Raw genomic sequence first — 20,213 nt, forward strand, 5'->3', positions numbered from 1 at the left:
ACCAGGATGGTCTCGATCTCCTGACCTCGTGATCCGCCTGTCTCGGCCTCCCAAAGTGCTGGGATTACAGGCGTGAGTGAGCCACTGCGCCTGGCCTTTCTCTGCTTCTTAAAGGCCAATCTTGGCTAGGTACGGTGCCTCACACCTGTAATCCCAGCATTTTGGGAGGATGAGGCAGGCAGATCACTTGAGGCCAGGAGTTCGAGACCAGCCTGGCCAACATGGCAAAACCCTGTCTCTACTAAAAATACAAAAATTAGCGGGACATGGTGGCATGCACCTGTAGTCCCAGCTACTTGAGAGGCTGAGACACACGGATTGCTTGAGCCTGGGAGGCAGAGGCTACAGTGAGCTGAGCTCTTGCCACTGCACTCCAGCCTGGGCGACAGAGTGAGACTCTGTCAAAAAAAAAAAAAAAGGCTTAAAAAAAAAAAGGCTAATCTTGCTTCTTCGTATTTTACATATTGTTAGCTATCCGTAAATATTTGTCTACCTGTTTTACGTGTGTTACTATGCATAGTACCATTTTGGAGTATATATCATGATCCATGTTCTCAAGAAACATTGTTAGTTGTAAATATAAACACATATAGATGGAAATTATAGAAAGTGCTGATGTATTATACAGAAATACACTTGGAATTAAAGATATATATTTTTCAGCAACTGGCTTTAACATTTAACAACATGTCCTAGAGGTCTGTCTCATTTTTGCACAGCTTTTCTTTTATTTATGTTTTTGAGATGGAGTCTTGCTCTGTTGCCTAGGCTGGAGTGCAGTGGGGCTCACTGCAACCTCTGCCTCCTGGTTAAAGCGATTCTTCTGCCTTAGCCTCCCGAGTACCTGGGACTACAGGTGCATGCCACCATGCCCGGCTAATTTTTGTATTTTTAGTAGAGACGAGGTGTCACCACATTGGCCAGGCTGGTCTAGAACTCCTGACCTCATGATTCGCCTGCCTTGGCCTCCCAAAGTGCTGGGGTTATTACAGGCATGAGCCACCGTACCAGGCCTACACATCTTGTTTCTATATTCCACCTAATTTTTTTTATTACTGCATAGTATTCCAAAGGATGATTTCTGTGATAATTTATACTGTTTTCCTAAGTGTTTAGAATGTTATAACAGATAGAGAAATATTTCTCTTTTTGTTTGTTTGTGTGAGACAGGGTTTTGCTTTGTTGCCCAGGCCGGAATGCAGTGCTTTGATTACTGCCTACTGCAGCCTTGGCCTCTCAGGCCCAAACAATCCTCCTACCTCAGCCTCCTGAGCAGCTGGGACGACAGGCATGTGCCACCAGACCCAGCTAATTTAAAATTTTTCGTAGAGATATGTTTTCCCTATGTTGCCCGGGCTTATCTTGAACTCCTGGGCTTAAGCAATCCTCTTCCTTTGGCTTCCCAAAGTGTTCGAATTAGAGGTGTGAGCCATCATGCCTGCCCCTGATAGATATATTTAAAGATTATTGGTTACTTAATTTGGTTACATTTTCTATAAAAAGTATTTTTTGGCCAGGTACGGTGTCTCCTGCCTGTAATCCCAGTACTTAGGGACACTAAGGCAGGAGGATCACTTGAGGTCAAGAGTTTGAGGCCAGCCTGGCCATCATGGTGAAACCCTGTCTCTACTAAAAGTACAAAAATTAGCCAGGTGTGGTGGCCCTCACCTGTGGTCCCAGCTACTTGGGAGACTGAGGCAGGAAAATCCCTTGAACCTGGGAGGCGGAGGTTGCATTGAGCTCAGATGGTGTCACTGCACTCCAGCTTAGGTGACAGAGGGAGACTTTGTGTCAAAAAAAAGCCAAAAATACCTTTTTTTTTGAGATGGAGTCTTGCTCTGTGGCCCAGACTGGAGTGCAGTGGCGTGATCTTGGCTCACTGCAAACTCCGTCTCCCAGGTTCACGCCATTCTCCTGCCTCAGGACTATAGGCGCATGCCGCCACGCCTGGCTAATTTTTTGTACTCTTAGTAGAGAGAGGGGTTTCACCGTGTTAGCCAGGATGGTCTCAATCTCCTGACCTCGTGATCCACCCGCCTCGGCCTCCCAAAGTGCTGGGATTACAGGAGTGAGCCACCACGCCCGGCCCAAAAATACCTTTTTTAGTGACATACTTTTGGTATCTCATGAGATTTTACCATCTACCTTTTTCTTATCACAGTAGTATTTTGAAATCATCTTGTAGGTAACTTAATCCATGGGAAAGACATTGATGATACTGGTTTTTGGTAGCTTCTCTTTCTGAGGAAGTTGTTTGCTGATTGTGTTTGGGAGCATGCTGTGTTTGGGTTCCCTATATATTACATATAGATACATTTTTTTTTTGTTTCTTTTTTGATGGTCTTAAGGAGCTAAATATTTGATTCTTAGTATCAGTTTTCTTAGGCCTATTATTCCTAGTTGGTTGATATTGAATATTATGTAGAAAATACATATGTGGGTCTGTGTGTGTGTGTGTGTGTGTGTGTGTGTGTGTATATTGTTTTTTTTTTGAGAGTCTTGCTCTGTTGCCCAGGCTGGAGTGCAGTGGTGTAATCTCAGCTCACTGCAATCTCTGCCTCCTGGGTTCAAGCAATTCTCCTGCCTCATTCTCCTGAGTAGTTGGGACTACAGGTGTGTACCACCATGCCTGGCTAATTTTTGTATTTTTAGTGGAGACAGGGTTTTACCATGTTGCCCAGGCTGGTCTTGAACTCCCAACAAGTGATCTGCCCGCCTCAGCCTCCCAGAGTGCTGGGAGCCTGAGCCTCCCACAGGCGTGAGCCACTGTGCCTGGCCAGAATATCTTTTTTGTTTGTTTGTTTGAGACAGAATCTCGCTCTGTCGTCCAGTCTGGAGTGCAGTGGCGCGATCTCGGCTCACCGCAACCTCTGCCTCCTGGATTCAAGTGATTCTCCTGCCTCAGTCATCTGAGTAGCTGGAATTACAGGCACCGGCCACCACACCCTTCTAATTTTTGTATTTTTAGTAGAGATGGGGTTTCACTATGTTGACCAGGCTAGTCTCAAACTTCTGTCCTCAAGTGATCCACCCACCTCAGCCTCCCAAAGTGCTAGGATTACAGGCGTGAGCCACCGCACTCGGCCACAATATCTTTTTTGATTGTTATAGAGATCTGTTATTTTCTGGATATTATTCCACCGAGGTAAGTTATTCAAACTTACTTGTCCTTGCCATGTACTACATATAACAGATTTATTTATAAAATGATAGGGAGTATAGCACATTTCCTAAAATTGGAATGATACAGAGAAGATGAGCATGGCCTCTGTGCAAGGATATGACACGCAGATTCGTGAAGTGTTCCATATTTCTAGCTTCAGTATAAAAACTGTATAAATATTTGTATAGCTGATAAGGTTCTTTTTAGATAAAATACTTAAAAAAATGCAGGTTGTACCTTTTTGAATTAGATTTTAAAGCTTCTGATGTTGAATATTTCTAAATGTGTGTGTGTGCGCGCGCGTGTGCATATATATATATATATATATATATATATATGTATTTTTTTTTTTTGGAGACAGTCTTATTGCCCAGGTTGGAATGCAGTGGCAGAATTTCAGCCTCCTGGATTCAAGAGATTCTCATGCTTCATTGTCCCGAGTAGCTGGGACTAGTGTCATGTGCCACTATGACCGGCTACTTCTTGTATCTTTAGTAGAGACAGAGTTTCACCATGTTGGCCAGGCAGGTCGTGAACTCCTGGCCTAGGTGATGCACCTGCCTCGGCCACCCAAAGTGCTGGGATTACAGGCGTGAGCCACCGTGTCCAGCCCAATATTCCTAAATATTTAATGGTTTTTTAAGTTTCTTGACTTGTGTATGGTAGCATAGCAAGCTTGGAATTAATATCTTTTGTTTTAAACTTTTTCTTTGAGTCAGGGTCTCGCTGTGTCACCCAGGCTGGAGTATAGTGGCATGCTCATGTCTCAGTGCAGCCTTGACTTCATTGGCTCAACTGATCCTCTCACCTTAGCTTCCCAAGTAGCAGGGACTACAGGTGTGCACCATTACGCCCAGCTAATTGTTTTGTATTTTTTTGTAGAGACGGGTTTTATAATGTTTCCCTGGCTGGTCTTGGACTCCTGGGGTCAGGCAGTTCGCCCACCTTGGCCTCCCAGAGTGCTGGGATTACAGGGATAAGCCACCTGTGTTTGGCCTCAGAATTAGTATCAATAGTAAAGTTTGTGATTTTTAGGATACTGCATTTTGTTTTTTTAAGAAAATCTGTAATAAAATTGTGTATCTTGAATAATGGTGCTTTTCAATTTTTATTTTCTCATTTTTTTAATTGTTTAGAGAGGAGTCTCACTCTGTTGCCCAGGCTTGAGTGCAGTGGCACGATCTCAAGCGATTCTCCAACCTCAGCCTCCTGAATAGTTGGGATTACAAGTGTACACCACCACACTCGGCTAATTTTTGTATTTTTGGTAGAGACGGGGTTTTACCATGTTGGTCAGGCTGGTCTTGAACTCCTGACCTCAAGTGATCCTCCTGCCTCAGCCTCCCAAAGTTCTGGGATTATAAGCATAAGCCACTGTGCCTGGCCTGATATAGTGCTTTTTTTTTTTAGTATTGATGATGTGGTTTTCAGTGGGAAGGTTTTGTATTTTTTGTTTATTTATTTATTTAGAGATAGGCTCTTGCTGTGCTGCCCAGGATGGTCTTGAATTCCTGAGCTCAAATGATCCTCCTACCTTGGCCTTCCAGAATGCTGACATGTGCCCATAGCCCTCGCTGCTTGGGAGGTTGAGGCAGGAGGATCACTTAAGCATGGGCAATTGAGGCTGCAGTAAGCTGAGATCATGCCACTGCAGTTCAGCCTGGGTGACGGAGGGAGATTGTCTCAAAAACAAAAACAAAAATCTAGAGTTGGTAAGACCTCTGCTTACCATGTTGGAATATTACGATGATAATCAGTGAGCAAGTATTTATTGATTAGATTTTACATCAGGTTAAAATTATATAATAGAGGCAGAATAATTTGAAAAATGCATATATTCATGGTATTGTTAATAATTATTTGTTTTGAGGACGGGAGTGGGGAGTATATTTGTTTTTACATTGTTCATTTGAGCCAGTCCATTCACATTTCTCCATAATATATCAAATCTTACTTATGCAGTCTTATTTTCTATATCCTTTTCAAATACACTCTGTTTAGGTCAGGTATATATATGAAGAAGCTATAAAAGGTTGTTTAATGTATTAATGATGAGGCTTTCATTATGAAAAAAGAAAGATACGTAAGATTAGATGATAAAATAGTTAAACCCAGTGGAATAGTTAAATACAGTGGAATATGTGGGATTGAGATAAACTGGATTTATAAGTAGAACAGGTGATTGGAAGATAGTGTCAGCTATCTACATATAAATATATATGTAAATATATATTTATATATTTATATTTATGTATTTATATATTTATATTTATATGTATTTATATAATTTTTTTTTTTTGAGTCGGAGTCTTGCTCTGTTGCCAGGCTGGAGTGCAGTGGCATGATCTCGGCTGGCCGCAACCTCTGCCTCCTAGGTTCAAGCAGTTCCCCTGCCTCGTCTCTCGAGTAGCTGGGACTACAGGAGTGCGCCACCACGCCCATTTAATTTTTTGTATTTTAGTAAAGACAGGGTTTCACCATGTTGGCCAGGCTGGTCTCGATCTCCTGACCTAGTGACCCGCCTGCTTCGGCCTCCCAAAGTGCTGGGATTACCGGCGTGAGTCACCATGCCTGGCCTGCGTGCCTGGCCTGTATATGTTTTTATACATAAGAATTTTCTTTTTTTTTTTTTTTGAGATGGAGTCTTGCCAGGCTGGAGTGCAGTGGTGCGGTCTTGGCTCACTGCAAGCTCCACCTCACGGGTTCATGCCATTCTCCTGCTTCAGCCTCCTGAGTAGCTGGGACTAGAGGTGCCCGCCACCACTCCCGGCTAATTTTTTTTGTGTGTTATTAATAGAGATGGGGTTTCACTGGTTTAGCCAGGATGGTCTCGATCTCCTGATCTCGTGATCCGCCCACCTCGGCCTCCCAAAGTGCTGGGATTACAGGCATTAGCCACCGTGCCCGGCCAGAATTTTCTTTAATACACTAAACATTATTTGGACCCTAAAACTGCCTATATGTTTAGATCTTTTTACATACAAATAGACAAAGTGAAAAAAGGGAATGGAAGGGATATATAGCTTGCAAACTGGAGGAAGTATAGCGGGAAGTCCATGATTCACCTTTAATTTATAATAATGATTTTTTCCTGATTATGAAAAAAATGCATTTATTATGGTTTATGTGGAAAATGCAAAAGTACCATATAAAAAAGTATATAAAAAACAAAATCACCTATGATTCTATTATCCAGAGATTTCTTTTCTGGTCTAATCTAATTCAGTCCCTTTTGTGTGTCTGGGTAGATTATATTTAGTTGAGTGTCTTGCTTTCATTTCTAACATTCTCTTTTAAAAAACTACAGTGAAGCCCAGGTGAGGTGGCTCACGCCTGTAATCCCAGCACTTTGGGAGGCTGAGGTGGGCGCATTACCTGAGGTCAGGAGTTCAAGACCAACCTGACCAACATGTTGAAACCCTGTCTCTACTAAATATACAAAAATTAGCAGGGCGTGGTGCTGCATGCCTGTAATCCCTGCTACTAGGGAGGCTGAGGCAGGAGGATTGCTTGAATGCGGGAGCTGGAAGTTGCAGTGAGCCGAGATTGTGCCATTGTACTCCAGCCCAGGTGACAGTGTGAGACTCCATCTCGAAAAAACAAAACCAAAAAACTACAGTTAAATATTATCCAAAACAGGCTGGGCACAGTGGCTCATGCCTTTAATCCCAGCATTTTGGGAGGCTGAGACAGGTGGATTACCTGAGGTCAGGAGTTTAAGACCAGCCTGGCCAATGTGGCGAAACCCCATCACTCCCAAAAAATACAAAAATAAGGCTGGGTGCAGTGGCTCACGCCTGTAATCCCATCACTTTGGGAGGCTGAGGCGGGTGGATCACCTGAGGTTGGGAGTTTGAGACCAGCCTGACAAACATGGAGAAACCCCGTCTCTACTAAAAATACAAAATTAGCCTGATGTGGTGGCTCATGCCTGTAATCCCAGCTATTACATGCCTGTAATCCCTGCTACTAGGGAGGCTGAGGCAGGAGAATCGCTTGAATCCGGGAGGCGGAGGTTGCGGCGAGCTGAGATTGCACCATTGTGCCATTGCAATCTAGCTTGGGCAACAAGAGCGAAACTCCATCTCAAAAAAAATAATAAAATAAGCTGGGCGTGGTAGCAAGCGACAGTAGTCCCAGCAAATTGGGAGGCTGAGGCAGGAGAATTGCTTGAACCCAAGAGGTGGAGGCTGCAGTGAGCCAAGATGGCGCTACTGTACTACAGCCTGGGCAACAGAGTGAGACCCTGTCTCAAAAAAAAAATTATTTAAAACATAGTCTTTTTAAATGGCTGCCTAAACTTCCATTATATCAATCTAAAGAGATGTTGTATTCAATAATCTAACAATCCTGGGTTCAGCTTAATAATAGAAACAACCCAATTTACAAATGGGCAAAATAATCCAAACAGACATTTATTCAAAGAAGTATATAAATGCCAATAAGAACATGTAAAGATGGTAGCCAGGTGCGGTGGCTCACACCTGTAATCGCAGCACTTTGAGAGGCCGAGGTGGGCGGATCACGAGGTCAGGAGGTCAACACCATCCTAGCTAACACACTGAAACCCTGTCTCTACTAAAAATACAAAAAATTAGCTGGGCGTGGTGGCGGGCGCCTGTAGTCCCAGCTACTTGGGAGGCTGAGGCAGGAGAATGGCGTGAACCTGGGAGGTGGAGCTTGCAGTGAGCTGAGATCACGCCACTGCACTCCAGCGTGGGCAACAGAGCAAGCCTCTGTCTCAAAAAGAAAAAGAAAAAGAAAAAGAATATGTAAAGATGGTCAACAACATTTGTCCTTAGGAAAATGCAAATCAAAACCACAGCTAGATACCACCAGGGTTATGTGGAAGAGTTCCTTGAGCCCAGGACTTCGAGACCGGTGTGTGCAACATAGTGAGAATCTGTCTCCAAAAAAACCAACCAAAAAGCCTAACCAAACAAATAACAAACCCAACACCTCCTGGTGCTTAACCACAGGCTGTATTCTTACACTGACTGTATAGAAAGAGGAGATAGAGTAAACCTACCCCATATATACTTCAGCCCACGCTTTGTGCCTGTTCTGTATTATGAAGCGTTTGGGGGCGTGCGTAGAAAAAGAAAAGAAAACAAAAGGTAAAAATGAAAAAAACAAACCCAAAACAAAACAATGGACAGTAACGGTGTTGGTGAGGATTAGAGAAATCAGAGCCCTCACATTGCTGGTGGAAGCTGAAATTGGTGCAGCTGCTTTGGAAAACTATCTGGCAGTTCCTCAAAAGGTTAAACATGGAGTTACCATATGAACTAGCAATTCCACTCTTAGATATATACTTAAGAGATATGAAAACGTGTCCACAGAAAACTCTTATACAAATGTTCATAGCAACATTATTCACTATAGGCAAAAAGTAGAAACAACCCAAATGTCCCTCACCTGATGCATGTATACATAAAATGTGTTATATCTGTACCATGCAATATTTCCTAGCAGTATCAGTGAAGTACCAATGTAGGCTACAACATGGATGAACCTGGAAAACATGCCAAGCAAAAGGAGCCAGTCACAAAAGGCCATGTTTTATATTATAAAATTCTGTTCATATAAATGCCTAGAATAGGTAAACCTGTAGATGCAAAAGTAGATTCGTGGTTGCCAGGGGATAGGAGAGGGAGGAATGGGCATGGTTGCTAATGGGTTGCGGGGTTTCTTCTTGAGATAATAGAAATGTTCTGGAATTCGTGGTGATGGTTTTACAACTCTGAATGTACTGAAAACTACTGAATTGTACACTTTGAAATGGTGAATTTTATGGTTTGCATATTATATTTTAATAAAGCTCGTATAAGTAGAAATTTGGGAGCTCCCACACTTAAAACCAATCCATGACATTACCTTTGATACGGATGGTAGTGGTGAAGGTGATGATTTTAAATGTATTTTGAATTTATTATTCATTCATTCATTTAGACAGAGTCTCATTCTGTCACCCAGACTGGAGTGCAGTGGCATGATCTCAGCTCACTGCAACCTCCCCCTCCTGGGTTCTCCTGCCTCAGCCTCCTGAGTGTAGATGGGATTACAGGCATGTGCCACCACTCCCAACTAATTTTTGTACTTTTAGTAGAGACGGGGTTTCGTCATGTTGCCCAGACTGGTCTCGAACCCCTGACCTCAGGTAATCCATCCGCCTTGGCCTCCCAAAGTGCTGGAATTACAGGCGTGAGCCACCATGCCTGGCTTATTTTGAATTTACAACTGGTAGGAATTGCTGAGTGATTAGGTTTGAGGGAAAGAATAGGCAGAAATGACTATTAGTTTTTGGCTTCAACAAGTAGAAATTGCCATCAGCTGAGATTGCAATTACTGTAGATAGGGCAGGGTGGCAGTAGAGAATCAGGTCACTTTTAGACATGCCTGGTTTGAGGTTTTTTAATTTTTTTTCCTCTGAGATGGAGTCTTGGTCTTTTGTCCAGACTGGAGTGCAGTGGCACAATCTCAGCTCACTGCAACCTCCGTCTCCCGGGGTCAAGTGATTCTCCCGGCTCAGCCTCGCAAGTAGCTGGGATTACAGGCATGCGCTTCCACGCCCAGCTAATTTTTTTTTTTTTTTTTTTTTGAGACGGAGTTTTGCTCTTGTTGCCTAGGCTGGAGTGCAATGGCGCAATCTCGACTCACTGCACCCTCTGCCTCCCGGGTTCAAGCAATTCTCCTGCCTCAGCCTCCCGAGTACCTGGAATTACAGGCATGCGTCACCACGCCTGGCTAATTTTGTATTTTTAGGAGAGATGGGGTTTCTCCATGTTGGTCAGGCTGGTCTCGAACTCCCAGCCTCAGGTGATCCACCCGCCTCGGCCTCCCAAAGTGCTGGGATTACAGGCGTGAGCCACCGCGCCCAGCCTTTTTTTTTTTTTTTTTTTTTTTGAGACAGAGTCTCTCTCTGTCGCCAGGCTACAGTGCAGTGGCATGATTTCAGCTCACTGCAACCTCCGCCTCCCGGGTTCAAGCGATTCTCCTGCCTCAGCCACGCAGGTAGCTGGGATTACAGACATGTGCCTCCACGCCCAGCTAATTTTTGTATTTATTTTTATTTTTTTAATTCTTTTGAGACAGAGTCTCTCTCTGTCACCAGGCTGGAGTGCAGTGGTATGATCTTGGCTCACTGCAACCTCCGCCTCCCGGGTTCAAGCGATTCTCCTGCCTTAGCCTCCTGAGTAGCTGGGCCACCATGCCCGGCTGATTTTGTATTTTTTGTAGAGACGGGGTTTCTTCATGTTGGTGAGGCTGATCTCGAACTCCCAACCTCAGGTGATCTGCCTGCCTTGGCCTCGTAAAGTGTCGGGATTACAGGCGTGAGCCACAGCACCCGGCCTTTTTTATTTTTATCTTTTGAGATGGAGTCTCGCTGTGTCGCCCAGGCTGGAATGCAGTGGTGCAATTTCAACTCACTGCCACCTCTGCCTCTTAGGTTCATGCGATTCTCCTGCCTCAGCCTCCTGAGTAGCTGGGATTACAGGCGCCCACCACCACGCCCAGCTAATTTTTATGTTTTTAGTAGAGACGGGAGTTTCACTGTGTTGGCCAGGCTGGTCTCGAACTTCTGACCTCATGGTCCACCTGCCTCGGCCTCCCAAAGTGCTGGGATTACAAGCATGAGCCACCGCACCCAGCTAATTTATATTTTTAATAGAGACGGGGTTTCGCCATGTTGACAAGGCTGGTCTTAACCTCAGGCAATCTGCCCGCCTCAGCCTCCCAAAGTGCTGGGATTACAGGCCTGAGTCACCTCGCCCAGCCTGATATGTTTTTTAGATACACAACGTAGAGATGTTCAGTGAATAGTTTGATGTGGGTCTAGAGTCAGAGAAGAGTTGCTGGCTGAAGATGTAAATTTGTTAGCATGTTAATAGGATTTATTTTTTATTGTTTTTCTTAAGAGATGGGGTCTCACTCTGTCACCAAGGCTGGAGTTCAGTGGCACAATCATAGCTCAGTGCAGCCTCCAATTCCTGGAGTCAAGTGATCCTCCTCCCTCAGCTTCCAGAGTCGCTGGAATTACAGGCCTGCCACTATGCCTGGCTAATTTTTAAGTTTTTTGTAGAGGGAAAAGAATAGACCCTAGGACTGAACTCTGGAACACTCCATTGTTTCCAAGTTGAGAGATGCGAAAATCTTGAGAGTGGCAGTGTCCTCAGGAGAAGAAAGCCGGTTCTTGGGGGAGAGATTCATCAGCTGTGTAGATGCTGCTGATAGGTCTAGCAAGACAAGAACTGAGAACTGATCATTTGATTTAATTTTATTTTCTAATTGTTGTTGGTATAAAGAAGTATAATCTAGCCAAGTATGCTGCTGACACCTGTAATCCCATCACTTTGGGAGGCTGAGGCAGGAGGAATATTTTAGGCCAGGAGTTTTTTAATTTTTAGATGGAGTTTTGCTCTTGTTACCCTGCTCTTGTTACCCAGGCCTGGAGTGCGATGACTCGATCTCAGCTCACTGCAACCTCTGCCTGCTGGATTCAAGCAATCCTCCTGCCTCAGCTCCCGAGTAGCTGGAATTGCAGGCGGCTGCCAACATGCTGAGCTAATGTTTGTATTTTTAGTAGAGACAGGGTTTCACCATGTTAGCCAGGATGGTCTCCATCTCCTGACTTAGTGATCCACCCGCCTCGGCCTCCCAAAGTGCTGGGATTACAGGCGTGAGCCACTGCGCCCGGCCCTTGGTAGGCATTTTCTTAAACTTATGTATCAATTTGGGGAAGAATTGACATATGTGTTGTCTTCCCGTCTTTGAACATTTCTTTCAGAGTTTTCAGCATATTAAGTTTTGTACTTGTTTTCTTAGATTTATACCTACGTACTGAAATATAGGAAGTCCTCACATAACATCATCGATAGGTTTTTGGAAACTGATTTTAAGTGAAACTACATATATCAGGTCCTTGAACAGTACTTTCATTCAACATCATTCTGTTATGTTGATGAGGAAAAAAATTGGTTATGTATTGTTTTGTTTAAAGTTGTAGTTTATAGCCAAGAGTGGTGACTCACGCCTGTAATCTCAGCACTTCGGGGGGCTGAGGCAGGCTGATCACCTGAGGTTAGGGGTTTGAGACCAGCCTGGTCAACATGGTGAAACCCCATCTCTACTAAAAATACAAAAATTAGCTGGGTGTGGTGGCATGTGCCTGTAAACCCAGCTACTCAGGAGGCTGAGGCAGGAGAATCGCTTGAACCCAGGAGGTGGAGGTTGCAGTGAGCCAAGATCACGTCGTTGCACTCCAGCCTGGGCAACGAGTGAGACTCAGTCTCAAAAAAAAAAAGTTGTAGTTTACAAGATCCTATTGATGGCAATAAGTGAGGACTTAGTGTATTTCTGTTTTTTTTTGTTTGTTTTGTTTTGTTTTGTTTTTTAGCAATTGTGAAGGGTATTGTTTCTTTAATTTCAGTGTCTGTGTGTTTTTTGCTAGTATGTATTTTTTGCTAGTATATATAAATGCAGTTGCTTTTATATATTTATCTTGTATCTTGCACCCTTGTTAAACTCACTTTCTTGTTGGAGATTTTGTAGATTACTTGGGATTTTCTATAATACACAGATAACCATGTTATCTGGAAATAGGGACACTTTTGTTTCTTCTTCCCTAATCTGTACATGTTTTCTTTTCTTTCTTTTTCTTTTTTTTTTTTTTTTTGAGACAGAGTCTCACGCTGTCGCCCAGACTGGAGTGCAGTGGCGCGATCTCGGCTCACTGCAAGCTCCGCCTCCTGGGTTCACGCCATTCTCCTGCCTCAGCCTCCTGAGTAGCTGGGACTACAGGCGCCCGCCACCGCGCCCGGCTAATTTTTTGTATTTGTAGTAGAGACGGGGTTTCACTGTGGTCTCGATCTCCTGACCTTGTGATCCGCCCGCCTCGGCCTCCCAAAGTGCTGGGATTACAGGCGTGAGCCACCGCGCCCGGCCTTTTCTTTCTTTTTCTTACTTCATGGGCTATAAGCATTATTTTGAATAAAATTGGTGAGAACAGACATCTTGCCTTTTTCCTGATGCTAGGAAGAAAGCGTTTAGTATTTCATTATGAATACAATGTTAGCTGTAGGTTTTTGTAGGTGCTCTTATCAGGTTGAGAATATTTTTGTTCCTGTTTTTCTGGTAGTTACCATGAATGGTATTGAATTTTGTCATTATTTTCTGCATTGATTAATATGATTCTTTCACCCATTAAGATGGTGGATTATACTGATTTTTGAATATGGAACTAGCCTTGCTTTCCTGTAATAAACCCCATTTCATTATAGTATACAATCCTTTTTTTTTTTTTTCAAGACAGGGTGTTGCTGTTGCTCAGGCTGCAGTGTAGTGGTGTGATCATGGCTCGCTGAAGCCTCAATCTTCTGGGCCTAAGTGATCCTTTTACCTCACCCTGCCCCCCAGTACCTGGGACCACAGGTACGTACCACTACGCTTGGCTAATTTTAAAATTTTTTGTAGAGTTGAGGTCTCACTCTATTGCCCAGGCTGGTCCTGAACTCCTGGGCTCAAGCAATCCTCCCAACTCAGCCTCCTAAAGTTCTGGGATTGTAGGTGTGAACTACTATGCCCTGCCAAAATTCAGCAATATATAAAAACAATGATATCCACTGTACTGCAGCCTAGGTGATAGAGCAAGACCCTGTGTCAAAAATAAAAAAAAAAACACAAATGAAATATATATTGCTGAATTTTATTTGCTAGTGTTTTGCTAAGGATTTTTGTGTCTGTAGTCATGAGTATTGGTTTGTAGTTTTTTTTGTACTGGCTTTGTCTGTTTTTGGTATCAGGATAATATTAGCATCATAAAATGGATTGGGAGTGTTTTCTTACTTTCTGGAAGAGATTATGTAGGATTAGTATTATTTTTTCCTAAAAATATTTGTTAGAATTTTCCATTGAAGCTATTTGGCCCTGGAAATTTTTTTTTTTTTAATTATGAATTAAATTCCTTTATAAATTATAGTGATTTTATCTATGTCTTATTGGATAAGTTGTGATACTTGTGTTTTTTGAGACATTGGTCCATTTCATATAAATTGTCAAACTTTTGTGTGTTCATAGTTTACTTTATTAGCCTTTTGATATCTGCGAAGTCTATAGTAATATCCCTTTTTCATTCCTGATATTGGTAATTTCTGTCTTCTTTTTTGTCAGTCTTGCTAGTCTTTCAGTTTTATTGATCATTTTGGTAAACCAACAATTTATTTCATTGAATTTTCTCATTGTTTTCTGTTTACAATTTATTTGTTATCTATTTATTATTAATATTATTATTATTATTATTATTATTTTTTAAGACAGAGTCTTGCTCTGTTGCTCAGGCTGGAGTGCAGTGACACAATCCTGGCTCACTGCAACCTCCATCTCCTGGGTTCAAACGATTGTCTTGTCTCAGCCTCCCAAGTAGCTGGGACTACTGGTGTGCACCACCACGCCCAGCTAATTTTTGTATTTTTAGTAGAGACGGGGTTTCACCATATTGGGCAGGCTGGTCTCGAACTTCTGACCTCAGGTGATCCACCCACGTTGGCCTCTCAAAGTGCTGGGATTACAGGTGTGAGCCACTGTGCTTGGCCTGCCTTTTTTTTTTTTTTTTTTCAAGACGGAGTCTTGCTTTTGTCACCCAGGCTGGAATGCAATGGTGCAATTTCAGTTCACTGCAACCTCTGCCTTCTGGGTTCAAGCGATTCTCCTGCCTCAGTCTCCTGAGTAGCTAGGATTACAGGTGCCTGCCACCATGCCCAGCTAAGTTTTGTATTTTTAGTAGAGAAGAGGTTTTACCATGCTGGCTAGGCTGGTTTGAAACTCCTGACCTCAGGTGATCCACCCGCCTCAGCCTCCCAAAGTGCTGGGATTACAGGCACGAGCCACTATGCCTGGCCTACTCTTTATTATTTTCTTTTTTCTGATGGGTTTGAGTTTATATTGCCCTTCATTTTCTAGGTTCTTATGGTGGGGGCTTAGATTATTCATTTGAGACTTCTTTTCTAATGTATGCATTTAGTGCTATAGATTTTCCTGTTATCACTGCTTTAACCATGTTCTACAATTTTTTTTTTTTTTTTTTTGAGACAGAGTCTCACCCTGTTGCCCAGGCTGGAGTGCAGTGGCTTGATTTTAGCTCACTGCAACCTTCCCGAGTTGAAGCAATTCTCCTGCCTCAGCCTCCTGAGTAGCTGGGATTATAGTTGCGCGCCACCTTGCCCGGCTAATTTTTGTATTTTTATTATTATTTATTTATTTACTTTTGGAGACAGAGTTTCTCTCTTGTCGCGCAGGCTGGAGTGCAATGGTGCTATCTTGGCTCACTGTAACCTCTGCTTCCTGGTTTCAAACGATTCTCCTGTTTCTGTTTCTTCAGTGTGCTCACCAGCACGCCTGGCTAACTTTTGTATTATTAGTAGAGACGGGATTTCATCATGTTGGCCAGGCTGGTCTTGAACTGACCTCAGGTGATCCACCTACCTCGGCCTCCCAAAGTGCTGCAATTACAGGCGTGAGCCACCGCACCCAGCTAATTTTTGTACTTTTAGTAGAGACGGGGTTTCACCATATTGCCCTGGATGGTCTCGATCTCATGAGCTCAGAGTGGTCTACCCACCTCAGTCTCCCATGGTGCTGGGATTATAGGCGTGAGCCACCACACCTGGCCTACAAATTTTGATGTGGTATATTTTCATTGGCATTCAATTTATTATATTTTTAAAATTTTCTTTGAGACTTCATCATTGACCCATGTATTATTTAGATGTATATTGCTTGGAAATTTTTATGTTATTGATTTCTAGTTTGATTCCATTGTGGTTGGAAAACATACCTGTGTGATATCAATTCTTTTAAATTTGTTGTGGTTTGGTTTTAGCTTAGGATATGATCTATCTTGGTATGTCTTCTGTTAATACTTGAAAAGAGTGTGTATTCTGCTGTTGTTGGGTGGAGTGTTCTGTAAGTATAGATTAGATCCTTAATTATTGGTGGTGTTGAGTTCTATATCTTTGCTGATTTACTGTCTACTGTTGATAGAGTGATGTTGAAGTCTCCAACTATAATTGTGAATTTGTCTATTTCTCCTTTCAGTTTTAGCTTCACTTATTTTGTAGCTCTGTTTAGTGCATATACATTTAGGGTTGCTATATATTTTTTATTTTTATTTATTTATTTATTTATTTATTTATTTATGACATGGAGTTTCACTCTTGTTGCCCAGGCTGGAGTGCAATGGTGTGATCTCAGCTCGCTGCAACCTCCGCCTCCTGGGTTCAAGTGATTCTCCTGCCTCAGCCTCTCAAGTAGCTGGGATTACAGGCATGCGCCACCACGCCTGGCTAATTTTGTATTTTTAGTAGAGACAGGGTTTCTCCATGTTGGTCAGGCTGGTCTCAAACTCCCGACTTTAGGTGATCCACTCGCCTCGACCTCCCAAAGTGCTGGGATTATAGGCATGAGCCACATGCCTGGCCTTTTTTTTTTTTTTTTTTTTTTAATTGAGACAGTCTCATTTTGTCTCCCAGGCTGGAGTGCAGTGGCATGATCTTGGCTCGCTGCACCCTCTGTGTCCTGGGTTCAAGCGATTCTCCTGCGGTTAGTCTCTCGAATAGCCGGGACTACAGGTTAGTTCTTTTTGTATTTTTAGTAGAGACAGAGTTTTGCCATTTTGGCCAGGTTAGTCTCAAACTCCTCACCTCAAGTGATCCTCCTGCCCATTGTCCACTGTGCTGGGATTATAGGCGCCATCCCCTGAGTCTGGCCAGGGTTACTGTATCTTTTTTTTTTTGAGATGGAGTTTTGCTCTTGTTGCCCAGGCTGGAGTGTAATGGCACTATCTTGGCTCACTGCAACCTCTGCCTCCCGGGTTCAAGCAGTTCTCCTGTTTCAGCCTCCTGAGTAGCTGGGATTACAGGCACAGGCCACCACGCCTGGCTAATGTTTGTATTTTAGTAGAGACAGGGTTTCACCATGTTGGCCAGGCCGGTCTCAAACTCCTGACCTCAGGTAATCCACCCACCTTGGCCTCCCAGAGTGCAGGGATTACAGCTGTGAGCCACTGCACCCAGCCTGCTATATCTTTTTGATGGCCTGATCCTTTATCATTACACAGTGCCCTTCTTTGTCTGTGATAATTTTCTTAGCTCTGAATTCTACTTATATCTGATATTAATATATAAGTGTACTTTTATTTAATTGTAATTAATTTAAATTTAAATAGGAACATGTGGCCGGTGGCTGCCATATTGACAGTGCAGTTCCGGAAGGTGGAGAGAGCTATGATACAAATTTAATTAAAAGGTAAATTTTATAATGTAATAGAAGACGATAAGGGCCATGGATAGTTAGCAGGAAAGGAGAGATTAGGGCAGAGGGAGCAGGGTATATGGTTTTCAGTTGGATAATCAAGAGAGAAATCATTGAATGTGACACTTGAACAAAAATTTGCAGGAGTACAGGACTTAGCTGTGCAGATATCTTGAGGAAGAGTATATCAAAGGCTAGCAGACAGATAGGCCATTGTAAGAACTTTAGCTTTGTCTCTGAGTGATGTGGAGAACATGTAGGGGTTTAGATCAGACCCTTTTTACATTGTATAAAGCTCAGTCTGGCTGGTATATTGAAAATAGACTATAGGGGGACAAGGTACAAACAGGGAGAACAGGTAAGAGGTTGGAATATGGGTTAAAGATGACAGGTGTCAGACCAATGATTAGAGCAGATTTTGGGAAATATATTAGACATTTAGTTTTGGATATGTTAAGTTTGAAATGTTTGTTAGGTATATTCAAGCAGAGAAAACAAGTAGACTGCCTGTAGTTCTATTCCAGATATGAGTCCCTGCCCTTGTGGAGCTTACACTTTATTGGAATATGGGTGGTAAATACAATACGTGTATAAAACATATGCTATGTAAGAAAACAATAAGTCCTGTGGAGAAAATTCAAGTAGGAAAGTGGGGTAAATAGTGTTGAGGCACTGAGGTCTTGAGAAGTTAACATTTGAATAATGATAAGAAGGTGATAAGGAGATAATTGGAGAAAAGTGGTTCCGTAGAGGGAACCAAGGTGTAAAGGTTCCCAAGGGAGAACATTGCTGGTGTGTTTGAAGAAGAGCGAGGAGACTTAAGTGTGGCTAAGGGAAAGGACAGTGCAGAGGTGACCAGTGTCCAGGTTATGGGCCATTTTAAGGGCTCTAGCTTTTATCTTGAGTTAGGGAGCTAGTGGATAGTTTAGTAGAAGAAAGGCATGGTCCAACCTATGGTTTAATTGAGTCACTCTGGCTTTGGTGCTAAATAGACTGAAGGGGCAAGGGTGGAAACCAAGAGACAGGAGACTTCTAGGAATTTAGGCAAGAGGCTGTGGTAGCTAAGTCTAGGGTGGTGGCAGTGAGGAATAATAGTATTCTGGATACGTTTTGGGAGTCACATTGACAAAATTGGCTTACCAGTTGCATGTGGGATGACAGGAGTCAAGGATTATTCCAAGATTTTGGCCTGAGTCATTGGAATGATACAGTTGCGCTAACTGAGATGGGAAAGACTGGGAAAAGCAGTTTTGAAGGGGGTGATGAGCTGTTTTGGACATGTTAAATGTACGGTGCCTATTGGACATCTGAGTATAGGTGTTCAGTATGCATTTTAATTATATTTATGAAGACTTTCATGTTTTTTAAAATGAAAAAATGTATTGAAACAGTGTATTCATTGTTCTGAAATATATATTGTTAACATCTTAATTTTTAACATGTTCAATCCTGGCAAAACCTGAATATTTTGGAGAGAGAGAAATTGACTACTTTTTAGCTCTGTTGTTAGAGTTGGTGGTACTTTCTTAGAGCTAAATAAAGATGTCATTCCGATTTCAGAAATGGAAATATATATAGTCTGAGTGTTTTTAATTGCTTTCTATTTTAGGTCTTTTTACTGCTGGATTGTGCAAGATATTTAACCCTATTTTGTTTGAATTATGACTTAAATATCAAACATCTTAACTAAGAAAAGGGAAACATTTTAGTTTTGGAAGTCAGAATGCCAAGGAAAAGGAAAAATCTTGGGGGAAATCCTTTTCGGAAGACTGCAAACCCTAAGGAAGTTATCGTATCCAGTGTTGCTAGTCGTGAGGAGCCAACCACTACTCTTCCTTCCATGGGTGAGACAAAAGTTGATCAGGAAGAACTCTTCACCAGTATCTCAGAGATGTTTTCTGATCTGGATCCTGATGTAGTGTATTTGATGCTTTCTGAATGTGATTTCAAAGGTGAGAAAAAGTTTAGTTTGAACCCTGTCCATCTTATAAGAAGACTTTGTGTACTATGCCATGATTAATAGTAATATAGAAAAATGTCTTATTTCTATTTTATTCATCATTTATTAATCATCTGCTGTTGGCAAGTTATTAAGGTTGGTATTTGAGTTGGTATTTGGGATATGAAGAATAAAACATAGTTTCTACTCTTAAGAAATGTGCAGTTCTAAATGTAAGGTATTTGTATAGATATCATATTCTATCTCTTTCATCTTTACTCTAGAACAGACTGGCACTATTGACACTTTAGGCTACATAATCCTTTCTTTTGAGTGGCTCTCCTATGCATTGTAGGTTTAGCAGCATCCCCGGCCTATACACACTAGTTGCCAGTAGCTCCTTACCACCCAGGTGTGACAATAAAAAATGTCTCCATGTCTTGTCATTTGTTCCCTGGGAGGCAAAATTGTACCTGGTTGAGAACCACTCTCCTCTAATGTAAGCTCCATAAAGACAGAGGTTTTAAAAACTTTGTTTTACTCCTGTATCTTCAGCCCATAACATGGCAACTGACTCATAATAGGAACTGAGTAAATATCTATTAAGCAACTAGGTAAGTATAATTTTGAAAATAAGAGCTGATTAAGAGTTGAGGCTAGCAGAGTAGTATAATTTCAAAACATTGACTTTGGAGTCAAGAAACCTGGGTTGGTTTTCCAGCTCTGCCACTTAATCTCTCTGAGTCTCAGTTTTCTAATCTGTTAGGGAGAAAAATAACAGTATGCACCTCATAGGACTTTTTT

General features: G+C 42.3%; 1 protein-coding gene, 1 non-coding gene and 1 pseudogene across 3 annotated transcripts in view; all 3 read left to right on the top strand.

The window, feature by feature from the left end:
* N4BP2 (NEDD4 binding protein 2) overlaps positions 1–20,213 on the top strand; it is a 98,783-nt gene that overhangs the window by 19,556 nt on the left and 59,014 nt on the right. For both annotated transcript variants that reach the window (XM_025386604.1, XM_025386605.1), the window contains exon 3: positions 19,080–19,422. In XM_025386604.1, the coding sequence (XP_025242389.1) occupies positions 19,194–19,422 (229 nt within the window). In that variant the 5' untranslated portion in view covers positions 19,080–19,193. The remainder of the gene's footprint in view (positions 1–19,079; positions 19,423–20,213) is intronic.
* LOC112625544 lies at positions 3,217–3,315 on the top strand (annotated as a pseudogene).
* On the top strand, positions 8,120–8,255 carry LOC112625620. Its single transcript, XR_003119701.1, has one exon. It is a non-coding gene; the product is annotated as a small nucleolar RNA SNORA51 (small nucleolar RNA).

The sequence above is a fragment of the Theropithecus gelada genome, chromosome 5, assembly GCF_003255815.1.
Source record: "Theropithecus gelada isolate Dixy chromosome 5, Tgel_1.0, whole genome shotgun sequence".
NCBI classification, from domain to species: domain Eukaryota; kingdom Metazoa; phylum Chordata; class Mammalia; order Primates; family Cercopithecidae; genus Theropithecus; species Theropithecus gelada.